The sequence below is a fragment of the Colletotrichum aenigma genome (assembly GCF_013390185.1).
Source record: "Colletotrichum aenigma strain Cg56 chromosome Unknown KSG_Cg56_contig09, whole genome shotgun sequence".
NCBI lineage: Eukaryota > Fungi > Ascomycota > Sordariomycetes > Glomerellales > Glomerellaceae > Colletotrichum > Colletotrichum aenigma.
The window spans coordinates 3,491,729-3,516,457 of record NW_023500915.1 but is presented as its reverse complement, the minus strand read 5'-3'; the positions used below and the strand labels follow the sequence as shown (position 1 = coordinate 3,516,457).

The window sequence follows — 24,729 nt, the reverse complement described above, 5'->3', positions numbered from 1 at the left end:
TCTCCCTAAGTTGCCGACATTGAATCGGGAAAATGCCTTGTGTCGCCGAAAGTGACTAGGTGGGGCTTCGGGGGTAAATGGCGGAGACGGACAATTCCCGCTGACGATGCGGATCGTGTCAGTTGGCCGCGGGGTTTGTCCGTCCTCCTTGAGGCTAGGGTGCAATTTTGATCAACGAGAGCTGCTGAAGGCGGCTTTTCTGAAATTTCAATTGTCTTCCATAGAAGTCAATTCGCTCAATCCCTCTGCAGTCGCTTTTCATCCGGAGGACCAAGATTGCTGTTTCCGCACTCAGACCTTTCAACATGACTGTCGTTCATATTGGTGAGGCTTTGATTCAAAGGTACCCTATAGCTGTAATGCTTATCTTCATCAGTTTTATTCAAGTTTCGTCCCGATGTGACAGACGAACACAAAACAACGTTTTCGAAAGAGCTCAAGACTCTCAAGACACTTCCCTGTGTGAAAGCACAACGTCTTGTTGTCGGTGGTCCCTCCATTACGGACCCGATAGAGCGAAGCAAGGGCTACCATTTCGCCCTTCTGAGCTTTCACGAGGACCGCAAGGCACTTGAAGAGTACCAGGCTAGTGCTGAACATCATAGGTAATTGTCCACAGCTGTTCCCCGAATAATTGCTGACCAGCTCCGCAGAGTGACCAGTACCTACCTTTGGCCCTTCAAAGAGGATGTCACAAGATTTGACTTCGAAGTTGAGGAGGAAGATGAACATATGTGGGACTTTGTGGCGAAGGGAATCGTGAATGGCGCTGTGTAGTATCAAAACTAAGATACCCGGACTTGACACTGGCGAATTGCGCTTTGTCAGGTGATGCGAAGAATACAGGGATGCTCGAATTGAAGAATGGCGAGTTCTAGAGAATAAAAAGTGTTGATTGGCTGATCTTCTCGAAGTCGCTTGTGCCACATACATGCAGGATCGATTGATAAGAGCTGTGCGATGGCGGATCAGGCGAGAGCGGGGTCAAGAACTCAAGATCCGAGCCTCTCCCCACGATCATAATTGTCGCCTTGCTCTTTAACTACCTCGGTGCTTAAGTATCCCGACAAATCTACTAAGCTAGACGACGTCGCACCAAGAAAGCTTTGAGATCGATATCGCGATGTCTCGGCCAGATAGTTGGCTATGTTCCATCTGCATGCAGGTCATTCAGACCAGCAGTGGTCGGACCGGTCGTGACGCCACAGGCATGCCGCCAGGCCAGAGTTTGGAACGTTTTCGAAAGGCTGCCGCTGATGATTGCTTTATATGTTCTAAAGTATGGAATCTTTCCGAGCAGCATCGGCGAGCGTGGGATTGTCTGCCCCCGGAAAGTTGGAGTCCATTCTACTATATCATCGATAAAGAAGAGTATCCTAAGAATATGCTGCATCAAATCAGAGTCTGGATCCTCTACAATGACCCGACGCGAGAACAAATAGAGCAGGCCACCGACGTTCGTTTCAGGTTGATACCGTCAATAGGTACGCAAATTACGACTGCGTGCCCACACAGCTCGCTTTCAACGAGCTCATGATTATGCGGTTACTGACAATAACCATAGGAAGTGAATACGAGAACCTATTTGCGTTCTCGGACATCGAAGAAAGCACCGGATCTTCACAAACCCTTGACCTGGCTTATTCCTGGTTTCGCGAGTGCACATCTTGCCATACAAGGAAGTGCAAGGCTCATCCTGGACAGACAGAGGGCTGGCTTCCGTCACGTCTTATAGACATTGGATCTCATGGAGATACGCAATGGAAGCTTTTGATCACAAGCACAGATGCGATATTGTCTGAATCTCTTCTGTATCTGACTCTCAGCTACCACTGGGGGGACGATGTCCAGCACGAGCTCTTGACATCGTCCACAATGAGCCAATTTCGACAAGGAGTAGAGATCTCTAGTCTGCCTAAAACATTCCAAGATACAGTGATTGTAGCACGGCGATTGGGAATTCGATACATATGGATTGACTGCCTATGCATCATTCAAGACTCCCGAGACGATTGGGAGGCGGAAGCTCCTGAGATGCGGCATGTATACGCAAACGCGGCTTGTAATATCGCCGCTTCTGCGTCAGATGACGCCGATGGAGGACTTTTCCGGTCTCGAGATGGGCGAGACATTCGGCCTGGTTTGGTCACCTCGACTCTGGCGTCAGGTCACCCTGAAACATTCTATATCTTTGATAAAAGCTATTGGGATCGCCACCTTCTCGGGGGTTCACTTCATCGCAGGGGATGGGTCTTCCAGGAACGTTTTCTGGGGCCGCGCCAGCTCTACTTTACACAACATCAGGTTCTGTGGGAGTGTCTTGAGGAACATAAGTGTGAGGGCTTTCCTCGAGGGATTCCCCTCCATACATCTTTCAAGGATACCGAACGACTACTTAAGCCATTTGAGGAGAGGAAACAACTGGATAAAACACAGAAACAAGGGGTTGACGACCACGTCATGGCTTTCGACGCGCTGGAACTATGGCGCGATCTTGTAACGGCCTATTCTCAATGCCGCTTCACGAGGCCAGAGGACAAGCTCTACGCCTTTTCGGGCATCGCCAAGCTCTTCCAGGAGGTGACCGGTGACAGATATCTCGCGGGTCTATGGCGGTCACGAGTCTTACATTTGCTGAATTGGACCGTCTTCACTCCAAGGCCAAGGCTGCCATCCCAATATCGGGCGCCTTCCTGGTCTTGGGCATCGGTAGATGGGCCTTTTAAGATGCATATGACCGCGGCTGATTACCACTTTCAGGTTTCAGTCCTAGATGTGGATGTTACAAGAAGCGGGAAACAAGATGTTGTCGACGTTACCGGAGGGTACATTAAGTTGAGGGGTCCCTTGATTGCTGGAATCTATAGCCAAGAGTCGATTGACGGACAGATATTGATTCAGTTGGAAGACAAAAACGCCCATCTGATCTCTGTGTTGCCCTTTCCAGACACTGCAGAAATCCAATTTAAGGGGCGTGGTACAATCAATTTCCTAGTTCTCAACGCCCATGAGCAAAAGTGCTCGAGGAGTGGGGATTCAACGTATACCGAGGAAACCGACCTCATTTGCATTATCTTAGCTCCTGTAAGTGAGTTGGACCGCATTTACAAGAGAATAGGATGGTTTTCGGACAGACATCGCAAAAGGTTCTCTGAAATAGAACTCCTTGCAGCCTACCAGCAACACGTGGAGGACATAATTATTATTTAGGCACGTAGAGAAACTGCAGTGAAGACATGAGTGGCAAGGCTTTTATCAGAGGTGTATAAAATTCGCGCCGACACCCTTACTGTCCCTTTCAGCTACATATACATCACGTTTTGCACCAGGGCTTATACGATACGGTTAGCGACAGAAACATTCCCCGGTGCGCTAAGCATAATGTTTGTAGTCCCACTCGTCTCTTATGAAATACGCATCTGAAATCTGGCAAAAGGTGACATGTGCAGGGTTCGAGCAGGACAAAAAGCACCGCCACCTGGTAACAATCTTCAATTCATGCCCGTCCTGTAGAAGAAGTAATCCCTCCATCAACCACAATCTTCTGCCCTGTGATATACCTCGCCTCATCAGAGACCAAGAACGCCGCCGCATTCGCAACATCCCACGCATCCCCCATCCGCCCCATCGGCACCTGCTCATCCCTCATCTTCTTGAACGCCTCATACCCGCCCTCCATCGGAAACCTCGATGCCAAACTCTTAGTATACGGCGTCTCCATCAACCCCGGAACAACGGTATTCAGCCGCACCTTTTTGGGGGCATAGATGACGGCTGTCGCCTTGACGAACTGCATGATCGCCGCCTTGGTCGTGTTGTAGGCGACCTGCGGCTTCCCGATGTATCTCAACCCCGCAATACTCGATATGCACACAACGCTCCCGCCCGTCTCCTGCTTCTCCATCACAGGCAAGACGTGGTGACATGCGAGGTAGACGGTCTTGAGATTGATCTCGATCTGAGAGTCCCACGTCTCCTCGGACATGGTTGCAGGACATCCGGGCTGGGATTGCCCGACGTTTGCCAGGAGGATATCGATGCGGCCATGCTTTGCCAGACACGTGTCCGCGAGCGCTTTTACAGACTCGGAAGAGGTGGCATCGGTAGCGACAACATCGCAGACGCCTCCGATTTCTTCAATGGCCTTCTTTGTCTTGGCTGTTGACTCTATAGTTCGGTTCCCGCCAAAGATCACGGCGCCCTGCTTTGCAAAAGTGACGGCGCAGGCGGCTCCGATTGCCCAGCCCTCTGAGCCGGTTTGGCCAAGGCCGATGACGAGGGCGACTTTTCCTCTGAGGTCGAGCATGGGGGTGGTATAAGTGGTGTCGGAAAAGGGTCGGAAAAGATGGGGCTTCAGCGTTGACAATTGGAATGTTGAAGTTGGGTCAAGACGATCAAAATTGCTTCACTCGATTCAGCAGCTTTACTTATACTCGAAATTAACCACACACAAAATACGCATAGTAATGCTCCCCGAGTGCCACGGCCATCAAGCAAACTTCTAGGTGAGAGTTTGCTGTAAGTCGCATACGAACGGAGAAAGTCCGCCAACCACGGACAAAACTCCGAGTCCCTCGGCCGTCCTATTACCGTTGGGATCACGACATGCGGAGTCCCCGCACCTCAACCGGGCCCGCGGATAAGGTCATCTAGCCAACCATAAAAGCAGGAATACTAATACTCCTCATGACGTGACCGTCCCTTATAATCGGAAGCCAACTAACACCCAAAGCCATCATCAAACCCCAAAGTTGAGAAAAAAAGACAAAAATGGCAGAACAAAAGAAGCCTGTAACAGGCGACTACGACCTCTCAACCCCAATCAACCCCAACTCGACCGGCCTCCGCCAGGGCCTGACCTCCTACGGCGACGCGCACTTCTCCCTTTTCCTGCGCAAGGTCTTCATCAAGGCCCTCGGCTACAGCGAGGATGCGCTCTCGCGCCCCATCATCGGCATCGTCAACACGTACTCGAGCTTCAACCCGTGCCACGCCAATGTGCCGCAGCTGATCGAGGCCGTGAAGCGCGGGGTGCAGCTCAACGGCGGGCTGGCGATCGACTTTCCCACGATCAGCATCGCGGAGAGCTTCGCGTCGCCGACGAGCATGTATCTGAGGAATCTGATGAGTATGGACACCGAGGAGATGATCAAGGCGCAGCCATGTGATGCCGTTGTGTTAATTGGAGGTGAGAATTGTCTCTTGTTTGAACTATGGGCGGATGGTGCTTGTGCTGACGGGTGATAATTAGGATGTGATAAGACGACACCAGCACAGTTAATGGGTGGTATCTCTGCGAATAAACCCATTTTGCATCTGGTAACAGGGCCAATGATGCCGGGCAGCCACAAGGGTGTAAGAATCGGCGCATGCACGGATTGCCGCAACAACTGGGCAGCATACAGAGCTGGGAAGATTGACATCGAAGATATCTCCGCCATCAATGATGAGCTTGCACCAACGGTGAGGTCAAACCACGCCCCTCAACTCATATCGCTTTACTAACTCAACACAGGGAGGAACATGCGGCGTCATGGGCACCGCCTCAACCATGGCCTGCATCCTCGTCGGCCTCGGCATGATGCCCTTCGCCGGCGCCACCGCGCCCGCCGTCTCCTCCGCCCGCCTCCGCATCGCCGAGCAAACAGGCGGCCTCGCCGTCGCCCTGCACACCAAGCGCCTCAAACCCCAGGACCTCCTCACGCGCGAGTCCTTCCTCAACGCCATCACCGTCCTCCAGGCCATCGGCGGCTCCACCAACGCCGTCGTCCACCTCATGGCCATCATCGGCCGCCACCCGACCGTCGCCGGCACCATCACCCTCGACACCTTCGACGAGATCGGCCGCAAGACGCCCCTGATCGTCGACCTCAAGCCCAGCGGCGACAACTACATGACCGACTTCCACAACAGCGGCGGCATGCTCGCGCTGCTGCACGAGATCAAGGACCTGCTGTATCTGGACGCGATGACGGTCACGGGCAGGACGCTCGGCGAGGAGCTCGCGAACACGCCATTCATCCCCGTTCCACGGGACAGCTTGGTCAACTGCTTGCAGCCGTTCAACGAGCCGCTGTACCCCGCGTCTGCGCTCGCTGTGCTCCGAGGGAACATCGCGCCAGGCGGCGCGGTGATCAAGCAGAGCGCGTCAAAGTACCGGCATCTGTTGAAGCACTCCGGCCCTGCGGTCGTGTTTGCAGGTTCCGCGGACATGGCGCTTCGGATTGACGATCCAGACTTGGACGTCACGTCGGATAGTGTGCTTGTGTTGCAGAATATCGGTCCGGTTGGAAACCCGGGCATGCCGGAAGCAGGCCTGATACCGATTCCTAGGAAACTCGCCGCGCAGGGCGTGCAGGATATGTTGCGTTTGTCGGACGGAAGGATGAGCGGTACCGCTGGCGGGACCATCGTACTGCACATCTCTCCGGAGGCAGCTGATCCCGAGTCGGTGTTGGGGATTGTCAGGGACGGCGACATCATCACTTTTGACGCGGAGCAGCGTGTAATCAGGGTCGAAATCTCAGATGAAGAGATCAAGAAGAGAATAGCCGAGAAACTCCAAGTCCTTGAACAAGAGGAGGCAAATGGTGGGAGTAACGCGCCTTGGATCGCGAAAAAGCGGATCAGGGGTTACCGCGGCTTGTACTTGCGTGAGGTTAATCAGGCTGAGGGCGGCGGAGACTTTGACTTCCTAACGGCTCGCGGTCCATCACGAGGGTTATGACTTGGGAATCATTAGACGTTTATAATGTGCCATATGAAAAACACTATTCTGTACAAGATTATTGTAAATTGCCGCAATCAGCTCAAGAGAAGCTAGGGTATGTCGGTATGAAGTCGTCAAAAAGACCACGCATGATGCTATCCAAGTTCGATCCCTCTCCCATCTGCAGTTGGTCTCCGAAAGCTGTGTTAGACAAGAACGACTCGAACGGGTCTTGGGGCAGAAATGCCTCTGGGCCGTTTGAGGTCATTGATGCCATCGTAATCGGGTGAGACAGGCTCTCAGAGAAGCCGATTCTGCCTGCTGAAGCACCATTGAGATTGGGATCGTACGGGTTGAGCGGTGGTGCCTGTGTAGATTCCAGACGCGAGGACCTGCGATGTTGCGGCACATCCAACGTGGCAGGTTGGCTCAACATGTCCTTGATCCAACGAACAGTGGCGCGAATCATGTCGTCGAGGATGTCACGGCACCGCTTCGCTCCAGACCAATGCTCTCCGGTGGCAGCCAGGACCCCCAGTCCGGCACTGAAGTCGGACATGAGTGAGTCCAACGCTGTTTGACGAGCAATCTCGGGCACCATTTTGATGCAATACAGCATGGTGATGATACTCAAAACGATTGAATGAGGCGTGTTCCAAGCGTGCATCAGCATGTTTTGCTTGTATAGCTGATCCAGGAGACGGACGCCCTGGCACGCGGCGTCGAAGCACTTGCGTAAGGAGTCCGATGAAGGGTTGGGTATCGCAGGACTGGGACGTAGGAGTAGCATCCGGAGCCCGTGGTACCTAATCTGGCAGACAATCTGGACGTACTCCATTCCAGGGTGTTGAGGGATGGTGCTGTGCCATTCATCCAACTGCTGAAGCATGCCATTTTGCCATTCGTTGATGTCGATGACTGCAGGGTAGGCGTATCGAGGGGTATCGCGGACAATGCTATTGGCGACGTATTTGAACTCTGAGTTGAGCTTGGCTAGTCTGAACAGGTGGATGGAGAAAGCCATGCGGCCTATTGGTGCAGATCCAGCTGGTTGGGCGAAAGTGTGCAGTGCGAAGTCATCGATGTTTTGGGGCAGCTATCCGAAAGTGAGCAATGTCTTTGTCATAGATCAAATGGACTACCCACTCGAAGATCGCAGGCTTCATCTCGTAGCCCAATAGGTCGGCCCATCATCGTGGCGATCATTCTGTCGAGGGTGAGAACGACCCAGAATATTCTCGTCCTCATCTCTTGCTCAAGCAGAGAAATTCCGGCATTGGTGTTGATATCTCGCTGAAGACCCAAGTCAAGAACGGCAGCTATGCACTGATAGTTGAGATACCAAACATCCAGACGCATACACGCGCTGTGCATCGTGAATATCGTGAGCAACAGCAGACACTGCAGCCCACGAATGGAGTTCTCAACGTTGATGCGATCGAAATACTGCAGGGCTGACAAGCAGTATGACTCCCCAGACAGCCTGGCCCTCGTCCGACGAGAGAGAACCGTGGCTCCGAGCGCCAGCACCATGAAGACTTGGAAGGCACCCGTCGGGCCATGCTCCGCCTCCAAGCCATTCTCATAAACCTGATCCAGCAGCATCATGAAGGTCGGCTGGTGGAGGATGGGGTACTGCACGTTGATGACGTCGAAGTACATCTCGGCGAGCTGGCGGGCTTGTTCCTTGCCCGGCAACGGAAGCGGGCCTTGCATCGCCTCGACGAGTGCCGTCGGGAACGGGCTGTTTTGCGCCGGCGTCCTAGAGGGCCACGCTGCCTGATCTTCTTGGCGCGTGGAATTCAGCATCAGACGGGCCAGGAAGTACCCACTGGAAGGTCCGATGTACTTGGGGTCCTGATTGCTGCCCAGAGATACCATGCCGATCTCGTGTGATAGGGCATTACTTGCTGATGGATCAATCACGCGAGCGTCTGGACGAGTTTGCGGGATGGGCGCAGTTTCGGGAGCCACAGGTGGGTGAAGCCCAGCCCCATTGGAATCAGGTGCGCTCATGTGGTCTTCTGGTTGCACACTGCCATCGTCAACCGTTGTCTCGGCGACAAAGGTGTCGTCACCATCAGCATCCATGTCTAGATCACTGGATGGGCCTTGAGCCAAGTCCACATCAGGACATCGGTCTCGGACTATGCTTTCAAGCCATCTGATACGGTCTTTGAGATTGGATATTTGCCTTTGCTTTCGTCAGATTCAGATTCCCGAGAGTGTAGCAAACGCACTCACGCCCTCGGCTGGTCCTTCAGACGCACACTCTCTCCGTCGATGCAGGCAACCGAAGCCTTCTTGCAATTGTTACAAGCCGGAAGCTGGCCGTCGCACTGCGCCCAAATCAGCAAACTCCACTCCGCAACGCCGGCCGAGAACCGCGATCCACCCTCACTTACACGGATCTTCCGCCTCTGGCAGCGGGCGCATGCCAGACGCAGCCGGGCCGTCCTCCGCGGTTGGCGGCTTGACGGCGGCCGGGAGGTGTTCGAATCGGGCATGTTCCGGAGACTGCAGGTGATGATGTTCACAGTCCGAAAATGCGGATTTCGGGAACGGTCGAGATGGATTGTCAAGCAAGAGGTTGAAGATGTTCGGGAAATGTCCGATGTGGGCACGCAGAGGTGAGGTTGAAAAAAGACGGAGGTGAGACTGGCGCGGGGAAACCCCGCAGCAAGACTTTGTTGGGTCGGGCTAATCCCGCACAGTTGGCGGCCACTCAACCCAACTGTACGTTCAGACGTCTTAGATCACGAGACTCATGACAAGTTCTTGTGAGGTAAATCACGATCTGGGGTTCTCATAATACTCATTACTTCTCATTAAATTTCACCGTAAAAATACCCATTTACTAGCATTCTCCTTTACACACCCTGGTTTTTCAAAGGCCAGCATCGGCTCGACCTCATCACACAGTATCTACCAAAACAAAGAAAACACCACCAAAATGGCAGACGCAACAGAACCCAAAATCCACATCTCAGCACCCGAAGCACGCCGCCTCGTCGAGGACATCCTCAAAGGCAACGGCGTCCCGGCTCCCAACGCCGCCACCGTCGCCCGCTGCCTCGTCGCCGCCGACCTCCGCGGCGTCGACACCCACGGCATGAACCGCATCCCCTCCTACATGGAGCGCGTGCGCCAGGGCGTCCTCAACGCCGCCGCCGAGCCCGAGCTCACCCAGATCACCCCCGCCGTCGCCCAGGTCGACGGCCGCAACGGATTCGGCTTCGTCGCCGCGAGCATGGGCATGGCCGCCGCCATCGAGTCCGCAAAGGTCTTCGGCATCGGCATGGCCAGCGTCAAGCACTCGAACCACTTCGGCATGAGCGCCTGGGTCGTGCAGCAGGCCATCGACGCCGACATGATGAGCCTCGTCTTCACGAATTCCAGCCCCGCGCTGCCGGTGTGGGGCGGCAAGAGCAAGCTGATGGGCGTCTCGCCCATCGCGTGCGGCGCGCCGGGCAAGGACAAGCCATTTATTCTCGACATGGCGCCGTCGGTGGCGGCGAGGGGCAAGATTTACAAGGCCAAGAGGCGGGGCGAGAAAATTCCTCTAGACTGGGCCTTGGATGCGGAAGGGCGCCCGACGGATGATCCGGAGGCTGCGTTGGGGGGTGTCATGCTTCCCATGGGCGGGCCGAAGGGCTCGGCGCTGTCCATCATGATGGACGTGTTTTCGGGGGTGCTTTCAGGGTCTGCTTTCGCAGGACATGTAACAAATCCGTATGACCCCTCGAAGCCGGCAGACGTGGGCCACTTCTTGGTCGCCATCAAGCCGGACCTGTTCATGAGCTTGGATGACTTTAGGGAGAGGATGGATTACCTGTACCAGCGTGTCGTTGGCTCAGACAAGGCAGCTGGTGTGGAACGCATCTATTTCCCAGGTGAGATTGAGCAACTCAATCAGCAGGAGAGAGAGAAGACTGGCATCCCGCTGGTACAGGCTGAGGTGGATGCTCTTAACGAGGAATCGAAGAGAGTTGGTGCTCAACCCTTGACCCCCATGACGATGGCACAGTCATGATGGAGATTGATAGGTAGCAACGTGTGACTTAATAATGAACTTAATTCTTGAAATCGAACGCAAAGTTACAGTCCTCGGACGTCAAGTAGGGAATCAGGTTCAATAAAGAATGTTTTGTATTCATGCGTGTATGGATACTCTCTGATCATGTCTTCATCCGCCCCCACGAGCACCACCGTCTCCCTAACCCCCTCGCGTCTTGCATTCCCTTCATGTTGTTTTTTGTATACCAGGATTTCGGAATCATGTTAGAATTACTTGGGGCAAGTATCAGGCGTTTTCGGTTTCAGTGCGAGGCGAATTCCATGACAGCCATCAGTGGGGAACATGTTAATGTTGACGAGGCTAAAGAGTGACTTCTTCGCATCAATTGGGCAGATACCGAAAGAATCAACTCCATCAAGAGTGAGGATGACGACTTCGCTCCCATCAGACAGCTTTGTCTTGGTGGTGCCGAATCTCGGTGATCCCATGCCAAAGCAGCTGAAAATCCCCTCGTGTCTAGGGTTGAAGTCGCAGAACTTGTCTATGGCGTCCTGTATCCCATCGGTTCCCTCAAAGGTTGGGTCGCCATGAAAACAAAAGTGTCCCTGTGGATATGAGTTGATATCGAATCCGACAAAAATTTGGCCGGTTTTGGATTCCTTGACGTAGCCCCAATCCTGTACTTTTCCGTTGCCCAAATCTTGCTTGACCGTGAGAGCGAAGCAGCATTTTTTGTCTGAAATCGCGGCATCGCAGCTATTGGAGATATCTGTAGTCGCATGGGCTGCATTGGGTGGAGCTGCACTGGCGAGTGTGGCCGCGAAGCCGACGACCAGCAAGGTGGCACCCGTGAAGAGCATGGTGCTGTGGATGAGAAGTAGAAGGTGGAAACGCGACGCTAAGCTAAACAACAATAAGTCTGAGCGATACCAACAAGGCTGAGTATGCTGAGCAAGTAATGATGCGCCGTCAGTGGTAGCGGAGAATGGGGAGACCTGGGAGCGGATGTTATTATGATGGGAGGAGAAAATTGGCAAAGAGCAGACGTTGAGAAGCAAAGATTATATAGTGCATCTGTCGACAATCAACATGCAGGTACCCTCAGGGAGTTCCTTCTTTAGTTGTGCGACGGTAGTTTGCAAATGGAAGGCTCGGCCTGACTTCGGTGCGGAAGGGCCAGGGAGCAGTTTCCTTCTCGTGAGGAACGTGACGATCCAAGCACGAGCTTTCTTGTCCTCAAGGGAACGGCCACGAGGAAAGAGGGCCGTCTTCGGGCCTACTGTATGATTCTCGCCAGGCTGGGTGCTGCAGGGGACACTGGATTGTGGCAACGGCAAGAGCAAACACTCGGACAACAGAGACTCTGTTTCTATCATACTTTGTACATGGATGACACTGTGCTTGCAGATTCCTCCCGTCCTCGACCACTCGGCGGCAGTGGACCTGGAGGCTCGCCGCCCCTCTAGTCTAGTCAGTGATTTTTCGGGCAACCAGCAGTTGAAGAAGGACCCATCCCGTCTTCCGCTTTCAAAATTGTCACTGGGGAACGTCTTTTACTTGGTAAAAGTTCCAAAGATGTGTGGCACAAGTTGGTACCATGGCTCGATCGGCGGTCGCGCAACATCAATCTTCTCCCAGGGTCCTACAGACTCCAGCGTCTTGCGGGTGTTTCGGCACAGCTCGCAGCCATTCAAGGCGCGAGGCCACACGAGGTTGATAAATCCTGCATGCAAACGCGATTAGTGTCCCGTTTTCATGCGGATGTTTGGGTCCGACTTACGTTGGTAAAGCCGAAGCGGCTCGTTGACCGACACCTCGACGTGTTCATACAAGTACCACCTCCCGCCCTTCTTGAGGTACGAGTACAGCTCGGAAATGTTCTTCTCCGGCTCGGGGATACCACACAAGCAGAGGATAGACACGATGCAATCGACGCTGCCCTTCTCGATCTTGCCTCCCCACACGGTCGGGTCGTTCAACGACTCAATACCCGTGGGGACAATCTCGTATGTACCCTCTAGACCGGCTTCCTTCACACTTCTCCTCAGGGCTGGATGCAGCTCGGTATTGGGCTCAACGCCGTACACCTTCTTCACGCCATCGGCGACTCTGCGTCTCACACCACCGGCAGCCATGGTGGCAGGCTTGTCCTTGGCGAAGAGGCTCACCCACAGCCCGGAGCCAGGGCCGATTTCCAAGACGACGCCATTCACAGGAGGGTGAACCGGGTCTTTGACTACATCGGCGCCGGTCACACGGCCTTCGAGGAGAGCAACCATGCGGTCACTATTGCCGGCACGGATGTTTGGCCCAGCCCAGCCCCAGAAGGCATAAAACCAGGCATCTCGAAGACGAGACAACGACAGCAGTCGGCCAAAATCACCGGCGCGAATCAGACGGATGATGGTGCCAGGGAGGTAGTAGAAAGAGTAAGAAAGGAAAATCCAGGGACCTATGAGGCCCCTGGCGAGCTGGGCAAGTTCAACCAGAGAAGGCATGGCGGGCGCTCAAGGGGCTAATGAGGGGTGAGAATGGGTGGACAATGATGGCAATCGTGTGGTCGAAGCGAAGAGAATCGGGGAATTTCTGGTCGCCGCGAGTATTCTCCCAAAGTCCCAAAGCGAGTTCAGGCGTAAATATAAGAGGAAGACGACGCGGCATCAGGGGGCGGTCGTTTATAAGTCGGAAAAGACGGATGACCTTCCGCAGTGAGAAGGGAAGCATTTCGCGGGGCATCTATGCCTGTAGCGGGTGTCTCAGCAGCCCTAATGCCATTATCGTACACAAGCTATCGCGGTAGGCCCCACTCCCCGGCCTCTAATCTATTCCCCACCAAACCAACTGCCAATCGTACAACACGGGCTTCCTTCCACATCCATGGATACCCGTTTTCTCCCTCCTGCATGCCGTCATTGCTGGTGATAATTCACAGTCCTTTTCCCATTCGCCTATCACATCCGCCAATTCATCAACGCCCCGGGTCGTTTTGCATGACCAACAACTAACAAATCGCACACGCTTCGTGTCTGATGGAAAACCCCACCACACACCACCCACTGGTTCGCCATGGCAGGGTCGCATTTGATCCTACACGCGATCAGGCGCCAGGCGCCCCTCGCGCTGGCCGACCACTTCAAGTCGACCGGCCTGCTTGGCTCCACTGTGCGTTCCAGGCAGCGAGGCTTTGCCGAGTTTGGCTGTGCCGGGAGGTCGAGATGTGGTGGTTTGAGGGCGCGGTGGCCGCGATACGGAGCAGCTCTTCTGATAGCTGCGGGGGAGCTGTGAGATAAGACCCCAGCATCGGCGCTGAGGGCCTGCTCCAGGCTCTGTGGATCTCCGTCAGCACGCGTGCGTACCAGCCATACCCGCGAAGCACTATTACTCACTGGCCACTTGATGTGGTGCTCGGAGAGGAAGCGGATCTTTGAGACATGTTCAAGATGGTGGGTTAGGGCTTTAATGATCCCAATGGCTGACTGCTTCCAGGGCAAGCTTTTTCACTGGTTTTCCCTGGATAAACCCGGAATGACGAAGTTGACGATGCTATTCAGCGCTCCTGTACAAGTTTGTCCTGAGGACTCAGCTGCTGATATATGTGCGAACCAGATGATATGCCCCATCCTTGGCTCCTCGCGTTGTCTGCCGTCTTCTGTTGAGGTTTGCTCAATTGAGAAGTCAAAGGGCACGCGCGCGCCCTTAGAAGCCATCGTCATCCTCTCTCGCAGCCTCTTCGAAGCGTCAGGGCTGGCGACGCAACCTTTTGCGCGATGTCGCATAAATCTGCGGAAGGCGTTCTCCATGTCGCGGAGAGAGATGCTGATGGTGGGCTCTGCTGCCACCAGTGGCTAGATCGTCATTCCGCCCTGTCAGGCAGATGACCTTAGCAAGAGCAGCCCCCCTGCGCAAGCGGCGCAGCCTGCAGGAAGAGAAGAGCGCAGCTGCGCCCTTGAGCATAACAGAAGCAAGGCGCGCCTTCTTTTCATCGTATTTCTGCCATTTCTCGCGCTGCGCAAGTGCGAGATTCTCAGTCACCTAGGCTTTCTTCCATCATGGGCTTGCAAGACATCGAAGCGCGGACTACCAGGGCTGTCGGCGTGGTTGATGATGACGCTCAAGGAGATCGAAAGCCATCACACGACGCTTTTGCACGTACAGGCGAAGAGGCATCCTTCGACCTGGCAGCGAAGTTCCTCCGGATGGACCGCGCAACCCGCCGTGCAATCGCTTTGCAATACCAGCCGGACGAGTCTTTCATGGATACGTCCCCAGACGACCTTTCGCCCGTCACGATCGATGAAGGCAGGCGTACATGTTCGACCAAGCTTGAGGTTCATCCAACCCTACCATTCCGCGGCAAGGAGTCGGACTCCAGTCTAAGATCAAGGAAATACTGCCGGAGTATTCCCTCCATCGACAGCCTCGAAAGCCGTCCCGAATCGACCAAGGAGACTGCTCGCGAACGCATCTCGGGCGACTCTGGCTACGGCTCAGATTACCGTCGAAGGCGTATCCAGTCTGAGTACCTCCGTAGTGCCGATGGAAGCATCCAGAGACGAGAGGCGGCGGCCGGGGCTGACTCTACGGGGACCACGGCCAATCCACAGTCACGGCAAGGTCGACAGCATCGTATCCCTACCCGTGTTGAGTACGATGATTCCGATATCGAGGAATCGTTTCCTGAGTCTCGCCATTCCACTGCCTCGTTCCGTAGAAATGCCTTGTCTGCCAACCCTGTCGGCGGGAAGAGTGCTGATGCCTACGGGCAAGCTACTCGGAGACGCCCAAAGCCAGACGAGCAATCACGTCAAGCAAAGGGCCTTCGAAGAGTCAGGGGCAGCACAGCCCTGAGGCCAGAAAACCCAACCAATTCACCAACCAATTCGTCACCAACCAATTCGTCACCAACCAATTCGTCACCAACTCAAAGGTCCAACAATCAGATTCCTGACCGCCCTTCTCTCGAAACACTGGACGATGCCAGTTTATCAGAAAAGGGTGATCAGCCCAAGCTTGAGACAGACACCACAGGCATCCAGAATACCCTCCTGTCGATGTCAAGGATGAAGCCTCGACCAAGATCCGAAGTTACATCTCTGTCTATCCCTTGGTCGGTAGCTTCATCGCGCCCACGCTCCGAAATGTTCCTTTGCATCGCAGAATGCTCGGAATCGACTGGTGATAGCGACGGAAACTCCCCTATCGAGTCCAGCATCTTCTCTATTCCGGAGTCGCCCATCGAGGAGCATCACATCCACCCGGACGACCCCTTTCAGCACCGTCTGGATGACGCGATCACTGCCGTCACTCGGCATTACCGTGCGTGGCAAGTTCAGCAAAGGGGTGGCTCAACCGGCGAGAAGGGCACCAAGCGAGCAAATGTTTCAACCCCGGACTCTTCTCATCACGCAAGAAAACGTCCCCACACTGGGAAGCAAGATCGACCACGTTTGGAAGAGGATGATGATGCTGGACCAGGGTATAAACGTGCTAGGTTCCCAACTTCATCCTCTGCTTCAGGGAGACAGCTTGCCTGCCCTTTTTGGAAGAAAGATCCCGAGAATCATCGCCAATGCCACAAGAAGGTTCTCAGCAAAATCAAATATGTCAAGCAACACCTCTATCAATTCCATGAGGCGCCCATAACGTCAGCCTGCTGCGGTGCCGTATTCGAGACCGAAGGCGCGCACGACCAACATGTCCGCGCGCGGCAATGCCAGATTATTCCGGGAGGTGTACAAAGGCAGGGGCTGACCCGCGCTCAAATTCAGGAGATTCATCGTCGTGCGGATCCAAGAAAGACCGAGGGGGAAAAGTGGTTTGCCATATGGGACATTTGCTTCCCTGGCCACCCTCATCCGACATCAGCATACATCGACAACGATCTCTCTGAAGACCTTCGCAGCTTCCGTGAGTACTTCACGAGCCAAAGCGCCAGTATCACATCGGACTTTCTTCACGGCAGTCCATCCGACAGACGCATCGAAAACGAACATGTTGTGCTTTCTTCGGCGTTGGAAAGGATATATGACGACTGGGCTGCGGCAAGGGGGCTGCGAGCCATTCCGAGTTTACCGACTCCGCCAAGGACGGAGCCTTCCAATCCCACAGACTCGGACGGTGGAAGTCATGACTCTTTACCAGTAAGAGCGGCGATGCATGAAGTCTTGCACCGTGAAAGTCTTGCAGATGAACGTCCACAAGGGTATGGGCAGACTGCATACATGGTTGATCCAGTTCTATCCGTTCCGGCGAGCAGCTTACAGCTTCAGGATCTTGGGTTTGATGGCCCGGGATTTCTACAGCAAGACCCCCTTTATAACGACCTTGCAGGTCTCGAAGGGGTTGACAACATGTACGCAGATGCTCGAGACTGGGACCAACGGTTACATGGGCATGGACCGCCATATACGAGGTAAGTGGTGTGTGGATTGAGCTATGGGTGAGAACATGGAGTAAACAGACCAAATCTCAAAACACATTCTTCAATAACATCGTCCCAGCTTGTATTCTTTTCCTCCCCCGTCTCCCACAGCTAAGACCAAGGTTCCTTTCACTTCCCTTTCCCAGCGCCGAGCACCGCAGTCATGCTTAGTGAACTTAGCAAGGGGTGAGGGCGCAAGTGCCGTCTTGAGGGCACTGCTTCGGGCACGACCATCTGCTGCTGGAGTCGACGCAGTCCGTACCGTCGCAGTAGCCAGCCTGAGCGGTAATGTCAGTATTATTTTGAGCGAATAGTATGGTGATCGGCTTACGATGGCAACGGCGGGGAGGAGCATGGCAGCAGCCGCGACGAAGAGGTTGGCGAAACGCATGGTGACTTGTATGTGGATAGACGAGAGTCTTGGTTGCTTTTGAAAGATGGTGAGATGAAGTGAGCTGTGAGTGATTCAATCAGTCTAGGTCTTAACGACGACGAATCTCACCGTCTTTAAGTAATGAAGACACCGCCCACATCTGTAGACTGTGGAGTTCGAGTCCCGGAGAGATGCTCAAAGTCCGATTGTACTCCGCTAGAATCACAACCGAGTCAGGGGGAGAACTCAAAATATATTAAATCCCCTAGGCTGTAGCGATTAGTATACGAACTCCATAGGGACCTTCTACACCACAACTCTATTGTACGGAGACTTATTGGCCTTATTGTGGCAGTACAGCTATGCAATTCCCGCCTGGCATACACTTCTTAGTGGTTCCTGATCGCCAGCCAACGCGTGTGGCACTACGAGCCTTGTTGCCACGACAACCATTGGGTTTCTTTCAAGTTCGTTTGAGAGTCCATTTCCTTTGGTTCAATTTCAACTTGATATCTCCCCCTCTGGTCGTTATTTTTGAACGTCGTGAAGTGAGCCAGTATCCGGAGCGCCTTCCGTCGCCGATTCCGCCACCGCTCCTCCCGAACCCGAAAGCCAAAGACCGGGCCCTCCGGCACCCAGCCCCCGTGGGGCGGGCCCTGGCTCTCTTCGGAATTGGCCTGCACTGCCGGACCGCATGATATCTCCCCGTTTTCTCCGGGGGATTGCTCGTCCGCGCGCCCTGGTAGATCTGGGAACTTGTGTACAGACCTCTTCCTGTCCCCTCTCTCAAGGGGTATCATCCCCACTTCGAGATTGACTCGCGTTATGTAGGCAACGGTACGTCTTGCCGGTCCGTCTTCTAGTAATTGCTCAGATTGAAAGACGTCGCACAACTCACAAGTCAAGCTACGCTTGGGTGTGTCTGGACTTCAAGCATAGTATTAGTGGTGATGTTGTAATCGACTCGTGGATGTTGTAATCGGTAGCCCACACCCCTGTCAACTCAGCTCATCCCCTCGTCAACATCTCTACCTGATGAGGTGACGACTTACGCACCAGGCATGGACAATTGTGCAAATGCCCCAAACTATGTGAGCGAGAACCGTATGGTTGAGATATACAGAACCTCAGATGGCATGGGCTTTGGTCAAAGCTCGGTCAAGTGAACCAGGGGAGATACCTGCGTGCGCAAATCTCCGCCGGCGCAAGCGAACCGGCGGTGAATCTCAATTGCATGATACACAGGGACGGCTGGCGGTACGGACTCGTGTTACTTCTCCGCATCAGATATCTTACCCCGGGGATTTAGGCTGAGCAACTAAGAGTTTCCCGCGCAGTGTTCATACTATGATGTCCCTTACTCGGGATGTCCTTTGTTTATTTCTCTAGTGCATGCATGAGGCACTGCAGAGATGCGGAGCCATCCATACTTTGTCCCTCGCTAGATTGATTGATGATGTGAGTGGTTTCGTCGGAAACTCCGCCCTACTCGCCCGCGCCCGTCGACGACACGGACTTCGGACAGCACAGTGTTGGCCGAGGTTGTCCGTGCCGGCTTCCAGAGAGCAGAAAACTACGGAAGTCGGCCGAGGTTCGGGCTCAAGTTGCCATTCTCACACAATCAAGGCCCGAAGAGAAGGAACAGCAATCCAAATTTCAACGTCGTACCGTCTATTCATCTAAAAAAAAAGGGGGTATCTTATCCGTCCCAAAACGCCTAAAGTTCATCATCATCCGAGTCGTATATCCAAATGGGTGTTTTCGAAGGAACAATGCCGACGTCCCCCTTGACAGGCTCGGTCTTGGCCCCTTCCTTCTTCACCGCCTCCTCCGCGTGGTCACTCTCATAATCGGTCTCGGCATCCAAATCGGCGTCATATCTGTCTGTCTCAGCCTTAACCTCGACCTTGACCTCCTCCTCCGCCTTGACAGTCTCCTCGGCCAACAACTTCCCCTCGCGGATGCGGTAAAACGCCTCCAGGCAGTTGCGCCTCTGCGTCTGCGTCCAGCTACCCACGACGAGCGCAAACTCCGTCGCGCTGCCGAACCCGAACCCCTTGGCCATCGAGCAGAACTGCCGCCGCATCACGTCCTCGGGCGGGTTGTACACATACGAGAAGCCCTTGAGCTTCTGCGCGTGCGCGTCAAACACCTGGCTGTCGGCGAAGAGAGCGCCGTCGCCCTCCGGGTCCACGTCGGAGCTCGCGGCCATCTCGGCCTTGCGCGAGAGCTGCTCCTCGACCTTGGAGGTGCCGATGACCTCCGAGTTCTCGTGGGTGTACTCGACGCCGGCGGCGGACAGGATGGCTTGCACGGCGTCGGACTTGGGCTGTTGGGATTTGACGGTGTCGAGGTAGTCTTTCTGGTTTTTGGCGGCGAGGACGGCGGCGAGCTGGGACATGCCGGCGTCTTCTGCGTCTGCGGGTTCCTGTTTGACGGCGCCGCCGAGGTCTTCCTCCTTGACGAGATTCTCCATGTCGACGGTGGTCATTGCGATGTCGTTTCCGACTCTGGCTTCTGCGATGTTGGTCTTGTTGACGATATCACGGATGACGAGCTGGTTTTCGCGGTAGGTGAAGAGATTTTCGAGGCCAAAGATTTCGCCCTTACGGTCGGTATCTTGCTGCACGCCCTTGAAGTAACGGCGCTCGGAGGAGGCCGTGTAGCCAATGTTTGCCTGCTGCTGTTTGTAGATTTGTCTGGCATAGACGATCTCCTCAATGGTGCCAGAGGAGACAAGACGGAAGACGTCAACATCACGGACTTGGCCAATACGGTATGCTCTGTCTTGAGCCTGGAGGTCGTAGGATGGGTTCCAGTGCGGGTCGACGATGACAACCTTGTTTGCCGAGGTGATGTTGAGGCCAACGCCGCCAGCTTTGGTCGAGATGAGGAAGACGAACTGAGTCGTATCGGAGTTGAAATTGTCCACGGCCTTCTGTCGGTCTTCATAGCTTATGCCGCCATCGAGGTAAGTGACGCTGTAGCTGGTGTTGTGGAAGAGATGTTGGAGGATTCTCAGCAGGCGTACGCTGTGAGAGAACACGAGGACTTTGTCGCCGGCCTCATGCCAGAACCTGAGAAGTTTCTTGAGGACCTTCCACTTGCCACAGAACTCAGGGTTCGCTAGGTACATGATCGCGTCTCGGTTTTCGTAAAGAGATTTCCAAGTGTCTGGGCAGCAGTGTCGTAGAGTGCGCATCTCACGCTTGTGCTTATCGTCGGTTTCTGTGCCTTGAGGTACCAGCAGAGTGAGATGGTTCACCAGCTTCTGAGAAGTGACGACACACGGAAAGATGATAGACTGCCACGGCGTCCCATCCTCGGTCGTCTTTTTGCAACACCAACCCTGGCCCTTGCCTGATCCGCACGCGCACGGATTTGAAAGCGTACGAAGAAGCTCAACATCAGGCCTACTGAGGAAGTTCTTGTACGCTTCCTGCTGGGATTCAGTGAGCGGGCAAAAGACAACTCGGTCCGTCTTCTTGGGAAGTTGGTGGGCGATGAGTGTCTTCATCCTTCGGAGGAAGAAGCCCGGCAACAGATTATTGACCAGCTTGCGCGCGGTAAGGCGGGCATTCTTCAACTGGATGAGCGTCGCATCGTGCGACTGGCCTGTCTTCAAAGGTTTGGTGATGGTGTTGTTCCACTCTGATAGGGTACCAAAGTGACCAGGATTCGTCCAGTTCAAGAGTGTCCACAGCTCCTCGTACTTGTTTTGAATTGCTGTACCCGTCAAGCCAATACGGCAAAGGGCGTTGACATCGTTCATGGCCTTGGTGATCTCCGAGCTCCTTTCTTTGATTTGATGGCACTCGTCAGCTACCACGGCATCCCACTTGACAGTGTTGACATAGCTCTCGTGGTTCTTGTAGGTTGTGTACGTGGTGATCATGATCTCGATCCGGCCAGACCGGGCTGAAGCCAAGACATCGTCCTTTCCGGGGCCATGAAAGACGCCAACCTTCCACCAGCCCCAACGGTTCAGCTCGATCTTCCAGTTCTCGACGATGGAGCCCGGGCAGATGATCAACACTCTGGGATACCACCGCCCCATTTCATCACGCATCTTGCGCAGTCGTTTCCAATCACGCTCGTCGGCCGTCTTGCCGAACGCTGCCGTGAGGAAACTGGCAACCTGAACCGTCTTGCCGAGGCCCATGTCATCTCCAAGGATGCCACCTCTTTGGTACACAAACAGGCGATGCAGGAACTTGACGCCGACAATCTGGTAGTCACGGAGGTATTGCGCGATGGATGCTGGGATGACGCCCGCCGAGTACTCCAGCTCGATATCTTTATGTGGTCGACATGGCTTGATCTTGGAGCTCTCGTCAAACTTCGGTCGCCGCTCCAAAGGCAGTCCTCGTTCGTCCTCGGAGAATTTGAAGTCGTGGTATTCTGGCGGCAGAAGAAGCCCGGCGTCTCGTAACTTCTCGCGCTTGTCGTCGAACTTCTTCCTCCGTTCTTTGATGTAAGCGGGTACCTGTGCGATGTCGAGTTCGTCTTCGTCCGTGCCGTCGGGCTGCTTGCCACTCGCGGTGGCTTTCTTCCCTCCCTTCGCCTTGGTTTTGGCCTTGCCCTTCCCCTTCCGGCCTGATGCGAGCTGCGCCTTGCGCTTCTTGAGTTTCGGCAGCTCCTCGTCGGAATCGTCATCCCACACCTCCTTCACCTCGAAGTCCACGAGGTCACTTTTGCGCTTGCCAAGGGCTTTCTCGTTCGGTCGCCTCGGCTCGCTGACGTCGCTTGCGGTTTCTTCATCGGATATGACTATCGCATTTTCCTTCTGGGCGGCCATCGTGGAGGAAGTCGCATGGTTCGCTGCTTGGTCTGGTAGATGACGCAGTGAAGTGGATGATGGCGGGGTGGGAAGACGCGACGACGCGACTTTAGCGCAGCGGGAGCACTAAATTGTGCTGAAGAACCCTGGCGGGCTGCCGAGGCGGGTGCCTAATCCGGGGCAATTCTGAACCTGCCTGGGCTTACCTTAGGTAACGTCTGTGAACACCCCGACTTGATTGTTACAACTCAATCAATTCACCTCTCTGAGCCAGCAAAAACAGGCTATGGGCATTTGATTGAAATGACGGTATTCCGATGGTGCCATAGAATGAATCGAATGCAATGGGGCTTTCGAACAGGAGAAAGAGGCACGGCCGACGAAAGACGGTACATCCGTCTCTGCTTCTTCATTTCCATCTCCACGGTGGGATTTTTCTGCGCCATCTCAACCAAGAAGCTACCTTACATCCCGATTAACTCCAGATTTTTCTCTAACCCTCCTACCTAATCGACCAGGGCGTTCAGTTAGGTGCCTGCACGCCTTGGTCCATCGTGTTGACGGCGAGCGTGTAGAGGGGCAACATGGTACCCCATTCCGCTCCGAACGACTTGAGAATCGCCTGCATGTCAGATCCGCTGGGCTGCTTACCGGCGCCGACCCTCTGTCGAACCTTCTCCTGAATCTCCTTGATTTGCTGGATCTTCGTCTTCTCGTCTTCCGTCGCCGGACGGGGAGATTTCGCAGGCGCGCCTTCATCCAGCCACTTGTTCATCGCATAGCTCGGAGAGCCGCGAGGCGGGTTCAGGAGGATTTCCATTCTGCTGTCCTGGTGCTCCTTTCCCATGCCCGCTCGCCAGTGTGGCCCGTAGAACAGCTCCATGTTCTCAGGCGTGTCCTTTCCTGCGAGGATGAGGCGGCGCACTGGTTTGCTGCATGGCGTTAGCTACTGGTTTTCCTCATGACTTTCCTGTTGCGTGTATGACGGGAGCTTACGCTATGCCCTCGGGAGGAGCCCCGGAGCCTGGAACTGCAAGACCAAGCTCCCTCATCAGACCCTGCGCTTCAGGCTTGGCGCGCGCAGTCTTGTTGTAATACTTGTACGCCTCCTCGCCGGCATCATCATCACTCATGTTCATGGAGGGGCTCGTGAACGACCCGCCCATGGCCTCCATAGGCGAGCTGGTCGTGCCGTTTCTTGGGGCCTTGCTCGGGCGGTTGGCAAGACAGGTAGGCTTGTGCTGTTTCCAGTGCGTCTTCTGGCAGTCTTGTGAGTGGTACCAAGCCTGGCTGCACGCCGAGCACTTCTTCAGCGGCTGCGAGAAGCTGGCGCTGTCCGCTCCGCAGCCGTGGCACTTTGAGCGGTCGCCCGGGCTGACTGCCGACTGCGCAGGCACGTTTCCGCCCAGGAACTGCATCATTCTATCCACGACACGAAGCCACGAGTCTTTCAAAATCTCCTGTTCTTCGGCGGTGCTGGCGCCAAGCTTGCAAAGCTCCTCCGTGACTCCGTGCTTCTTGAGGCCGGCCTCGATGGCAGCGGACAGTTGGGGTTCATCGATGGACCAGGTCCAGGGGGCGAAGGGCATGGGGTCGTCTGGTTGTCTGCCACCGGGAGATTCGCTGCCCTTGATGAACGTGCTGAGAAGGAGTGGGATAGCGGCTTCGGCTTTCTCGGCGACGGTGGACAGAGACTTTATTTGACCCGGTCCAGATTGCAGAACAAATCTGCTTTGTGGATGAACGGCGAAGACGACATCGCCAGGTGGTTGGAGCGGCACGTGGTTCACGGTGAAGACCCAGTGGTTGGGAAGGCCGGTGGGAGTGGTGCGCGGCCGATGAAGGGCGTTGAACGAGCGCACGAGATCCTCCATTGTGACGGTGACTGTTGTGTTATTCTCACTCGGGAGTCAAGTCGTGAGCTAGGTGAGAGTGAGAGTGAAGTTGAACAGCTTCTCATTGAAGCTAGCCATGAGCTTGGGTCGGCGGGGTTATCGCTCGTGGGGTCGCGGGGTCCAATCCAGGTCGAATTGGCCAATCACGAGCTTCGTTGAGACACAGTGCCCCTCTGAAGCTTTCTTTTTCCTCGTGGAAATGACTAACCTCAAACTCAACATCGTCACAGTACAGCAGCAAGAAGAGGTGTACCGCAGGCTCGGGTGCCGACAGGATGAACAAACGCTGTGGACGAATCCATGCAGTGTATTTGGCGCTCTGATCAGCAACAAGCCAATCGCTCAGCTTGCTCCTCCTTGGTTGAGTCATGTACAGCACCCTTCTCGCTTTAGTTTGGATGAAATTCGAGAGCGAATAGACTCATCCCAACAATGTCCAATACGTGCTTTCGGTTTGCGTGCTTGCCGACTGCACGGGGTGCCAGACCAATGCCGGTCTTGCGAAAAGTCCGTTGACAGTCCAGACATGTGGC

General features: G+C 54.6%; 11 protein-coding genes across 11 annotated transcripts; 5 read left to right on the top strand and 6 right to left on the bottom strand.

Annotated features, from left to right (window-relative positions):
• Positions 1–305: 305 nt before the first annotated feature.
• CGCA056_v013616 (uncharacterized protein) lies at positions 306–777 on the top strand (the record flags this gene model as incomplete). The annotated part of the gene is made up of 3 exons (XM_037328860.1): positions 306–324; positions 377–605; positions 654–777. The coding sequence occupies 3 exons, from the start codon at positions 306–308 to the stop codon at positions 775–777; spliced, it is 372 nt and encodes a 123-aa protein (XP_037173436.1).
• A 1,683-nt stretch (positions 778–2,460) lies between these two features.
• CGCA056_v013615 (uncharacterized protein) lies at positions 2,461–2,726 on the top strand (the record flags this gene model as incomplete). Its single annotated transcript, XM_037328859.1, has 2 exons — positions 2,461–2,580; positions 2,661–2,726. 2 exons carry the CDS (start codon positions 2,461–2,463, stop codon positions 2,724–2,726), a joined length of 186 nt encoding a protein of 61 aa, XP_037173442.1.
• A 770-nt stretch (positions 2,727–3,496) lies between these two features.
• fabG-8 (3-oxoacyl-[acyl-carrier-protein] reductase FabG) lies at positions 3,497–4,306 on the bottom strand (the record flags this gene model as incomplete). The annotated part of the gene is made up of 1 exon (XM_037328858.1): positions 3,497–4,306. One exon carries the CDS (start codon positions 4,304–4,306, stop codon positions 3,497–3,499), a length of 810 nt encoding a protein of 269 aa, XP_037172887.1.
• Positions 4,307–4,770: 464 nt separating this feature from the next.
• ilvD1 (putative dehydratase IlvD1) lies at positions 4,771–6,727 on the top strand (the record flags this gene model as incomplete). The annotated part of the gene is made up of 3 exons (XM_037328857.1): positions 4,771–5,188; positions 5,252–5,463; positions 5,516–6,727. The coding sequence occupies 3 exons, from the start codon at positions 4,771–4,773 to the stop codon at positions 6,725–6,727; spliced, it is 1,842 nt and encodes a 613-aa protein (XP_037173435.1).
• An 82-nt stretch (positions 6,728–6,809) lies between these two features.
• On the bottom strand, positions 6,810–9,216 carry uaY-3 (Positive regulator of purine utilization; the record flags this gene model as incomplete). The annotated part of the gene is made up of 4 exons (XM_037328856.1): positions 6,810–7,805; positions 7,856–8,903; positions 8,954–9,048; positions 9,115–9,216. 4 exons carry the CDS (start codon positions 9,214–9,216, stop codon positions 6,810–6,812), a joined length of 2,241 nt encoding a protein of 746 aa, XP_037173434.1.
• Positions 9,217–9,662: 446 nt separating this feature from the next.
• yjmC (putative oxidoreductase YjmC) lies at positions 9,663–10,742 on the top strand (the record flags this gene model as incomplete). The annotated part of the gene is made up of 1 exon (XM_037328855.1): positions 9,663–10,742. One exon carries the CDS (start codon positions 9,663–9,665, stop codon positions 10,740–10,742), a length of 1,080 nt encoding a protein of 359 aa, XP_037173283.1.
• A 254-nt stretch (positions 10,743–10,996) lies between these two features.
• On the bottom strand, positions 10,997–11,587 carry CGCA056_v013610 (uncharacterized protein; the record flags this gene model as incomplete). The annotated part of the gene is made up of 1 exon (XM_037328854.1): positions 10,997–11,587. The coding sequence occupies one exon, from the start codon at positions 11,585–11,587 to the stop codon at positions 10,997–10,999; it is 591 nt and encodes a 196-aa protein (XP_037172882.1).
• A 693-nt stretch (positions 11,588–12,280) lies between these two features.
• Mettl7b-0 (Methyltransferase-like protein 7B) lies at positions 12,281–13,225 on the bottom strand (the record flags this gene model as incomplete). Its single annotated transcript, XM_037328853.1, has 2 exons — positions 12,281–12,450; positions 12,508–13,225. 2 exons carry the CDS (start codon positions 13,223–13,225, stop codon positions 12,281–12,283), a joined length of 888 nt encoding a protein of 295 aa, XP_037172722.1.
• A 1,551-nt stretch (positions 13,226–14,776) lies between these two features.
• CGCA056_v013608 (uncharacterized protein) lies at positions 14,777–17,143 on the top strand (the record flags this gene model as incomplete). The annotated part of the gene is made up of 1 exon (XM_037328852.1): positions 14,777–17,143. One exon carries the CDS (start codon positions 14,777–14,779, stop codon positions 17,141–17,143), a length of 2,367 nt encoding a protein of 788 aa, XP_037172723.1.
• A 2,095-nt stretch (positions 17,144–19,238) lies between these two features.
• SWI2 (Switch 2) lies at positions 19,239–22,319 on the bottom strand (the record flags this gene model as incomplete). The annotated part of the gene is made up of 1 exon (XM_037328851.1): positions 19,239–22,319. One exon carries the CDS (start codon positions 22,317–22,319, stop codon positions 19,239–19,241), a length of 3,081 nt encoding a protein of 1,026 aa, XP_037172736.1.
• Positions 22,320–22,824: 505 nt separating this feature from the next.
• CGCA056_v013606 (uncharacterized protein) lies at positions 22,825–24,175 on the bottom strand (the record flags this gene model as incomplete). The annotated part of the gene is made up of 2 exons (XM_037328850.1): positions 22,825–23,233; positions 23,298–24,175. The coding sequence occupies 2 exons, from the start codon at positions 24,173–24,175 to the stop codon at positions 22,825–22,827; spliced, it is 1,287 nt and encodes a 428-aa protein (XP_037172739.1).
• Between the last annotated feature and the right edge of the window lie 554 nt (positions 24,176–24,729).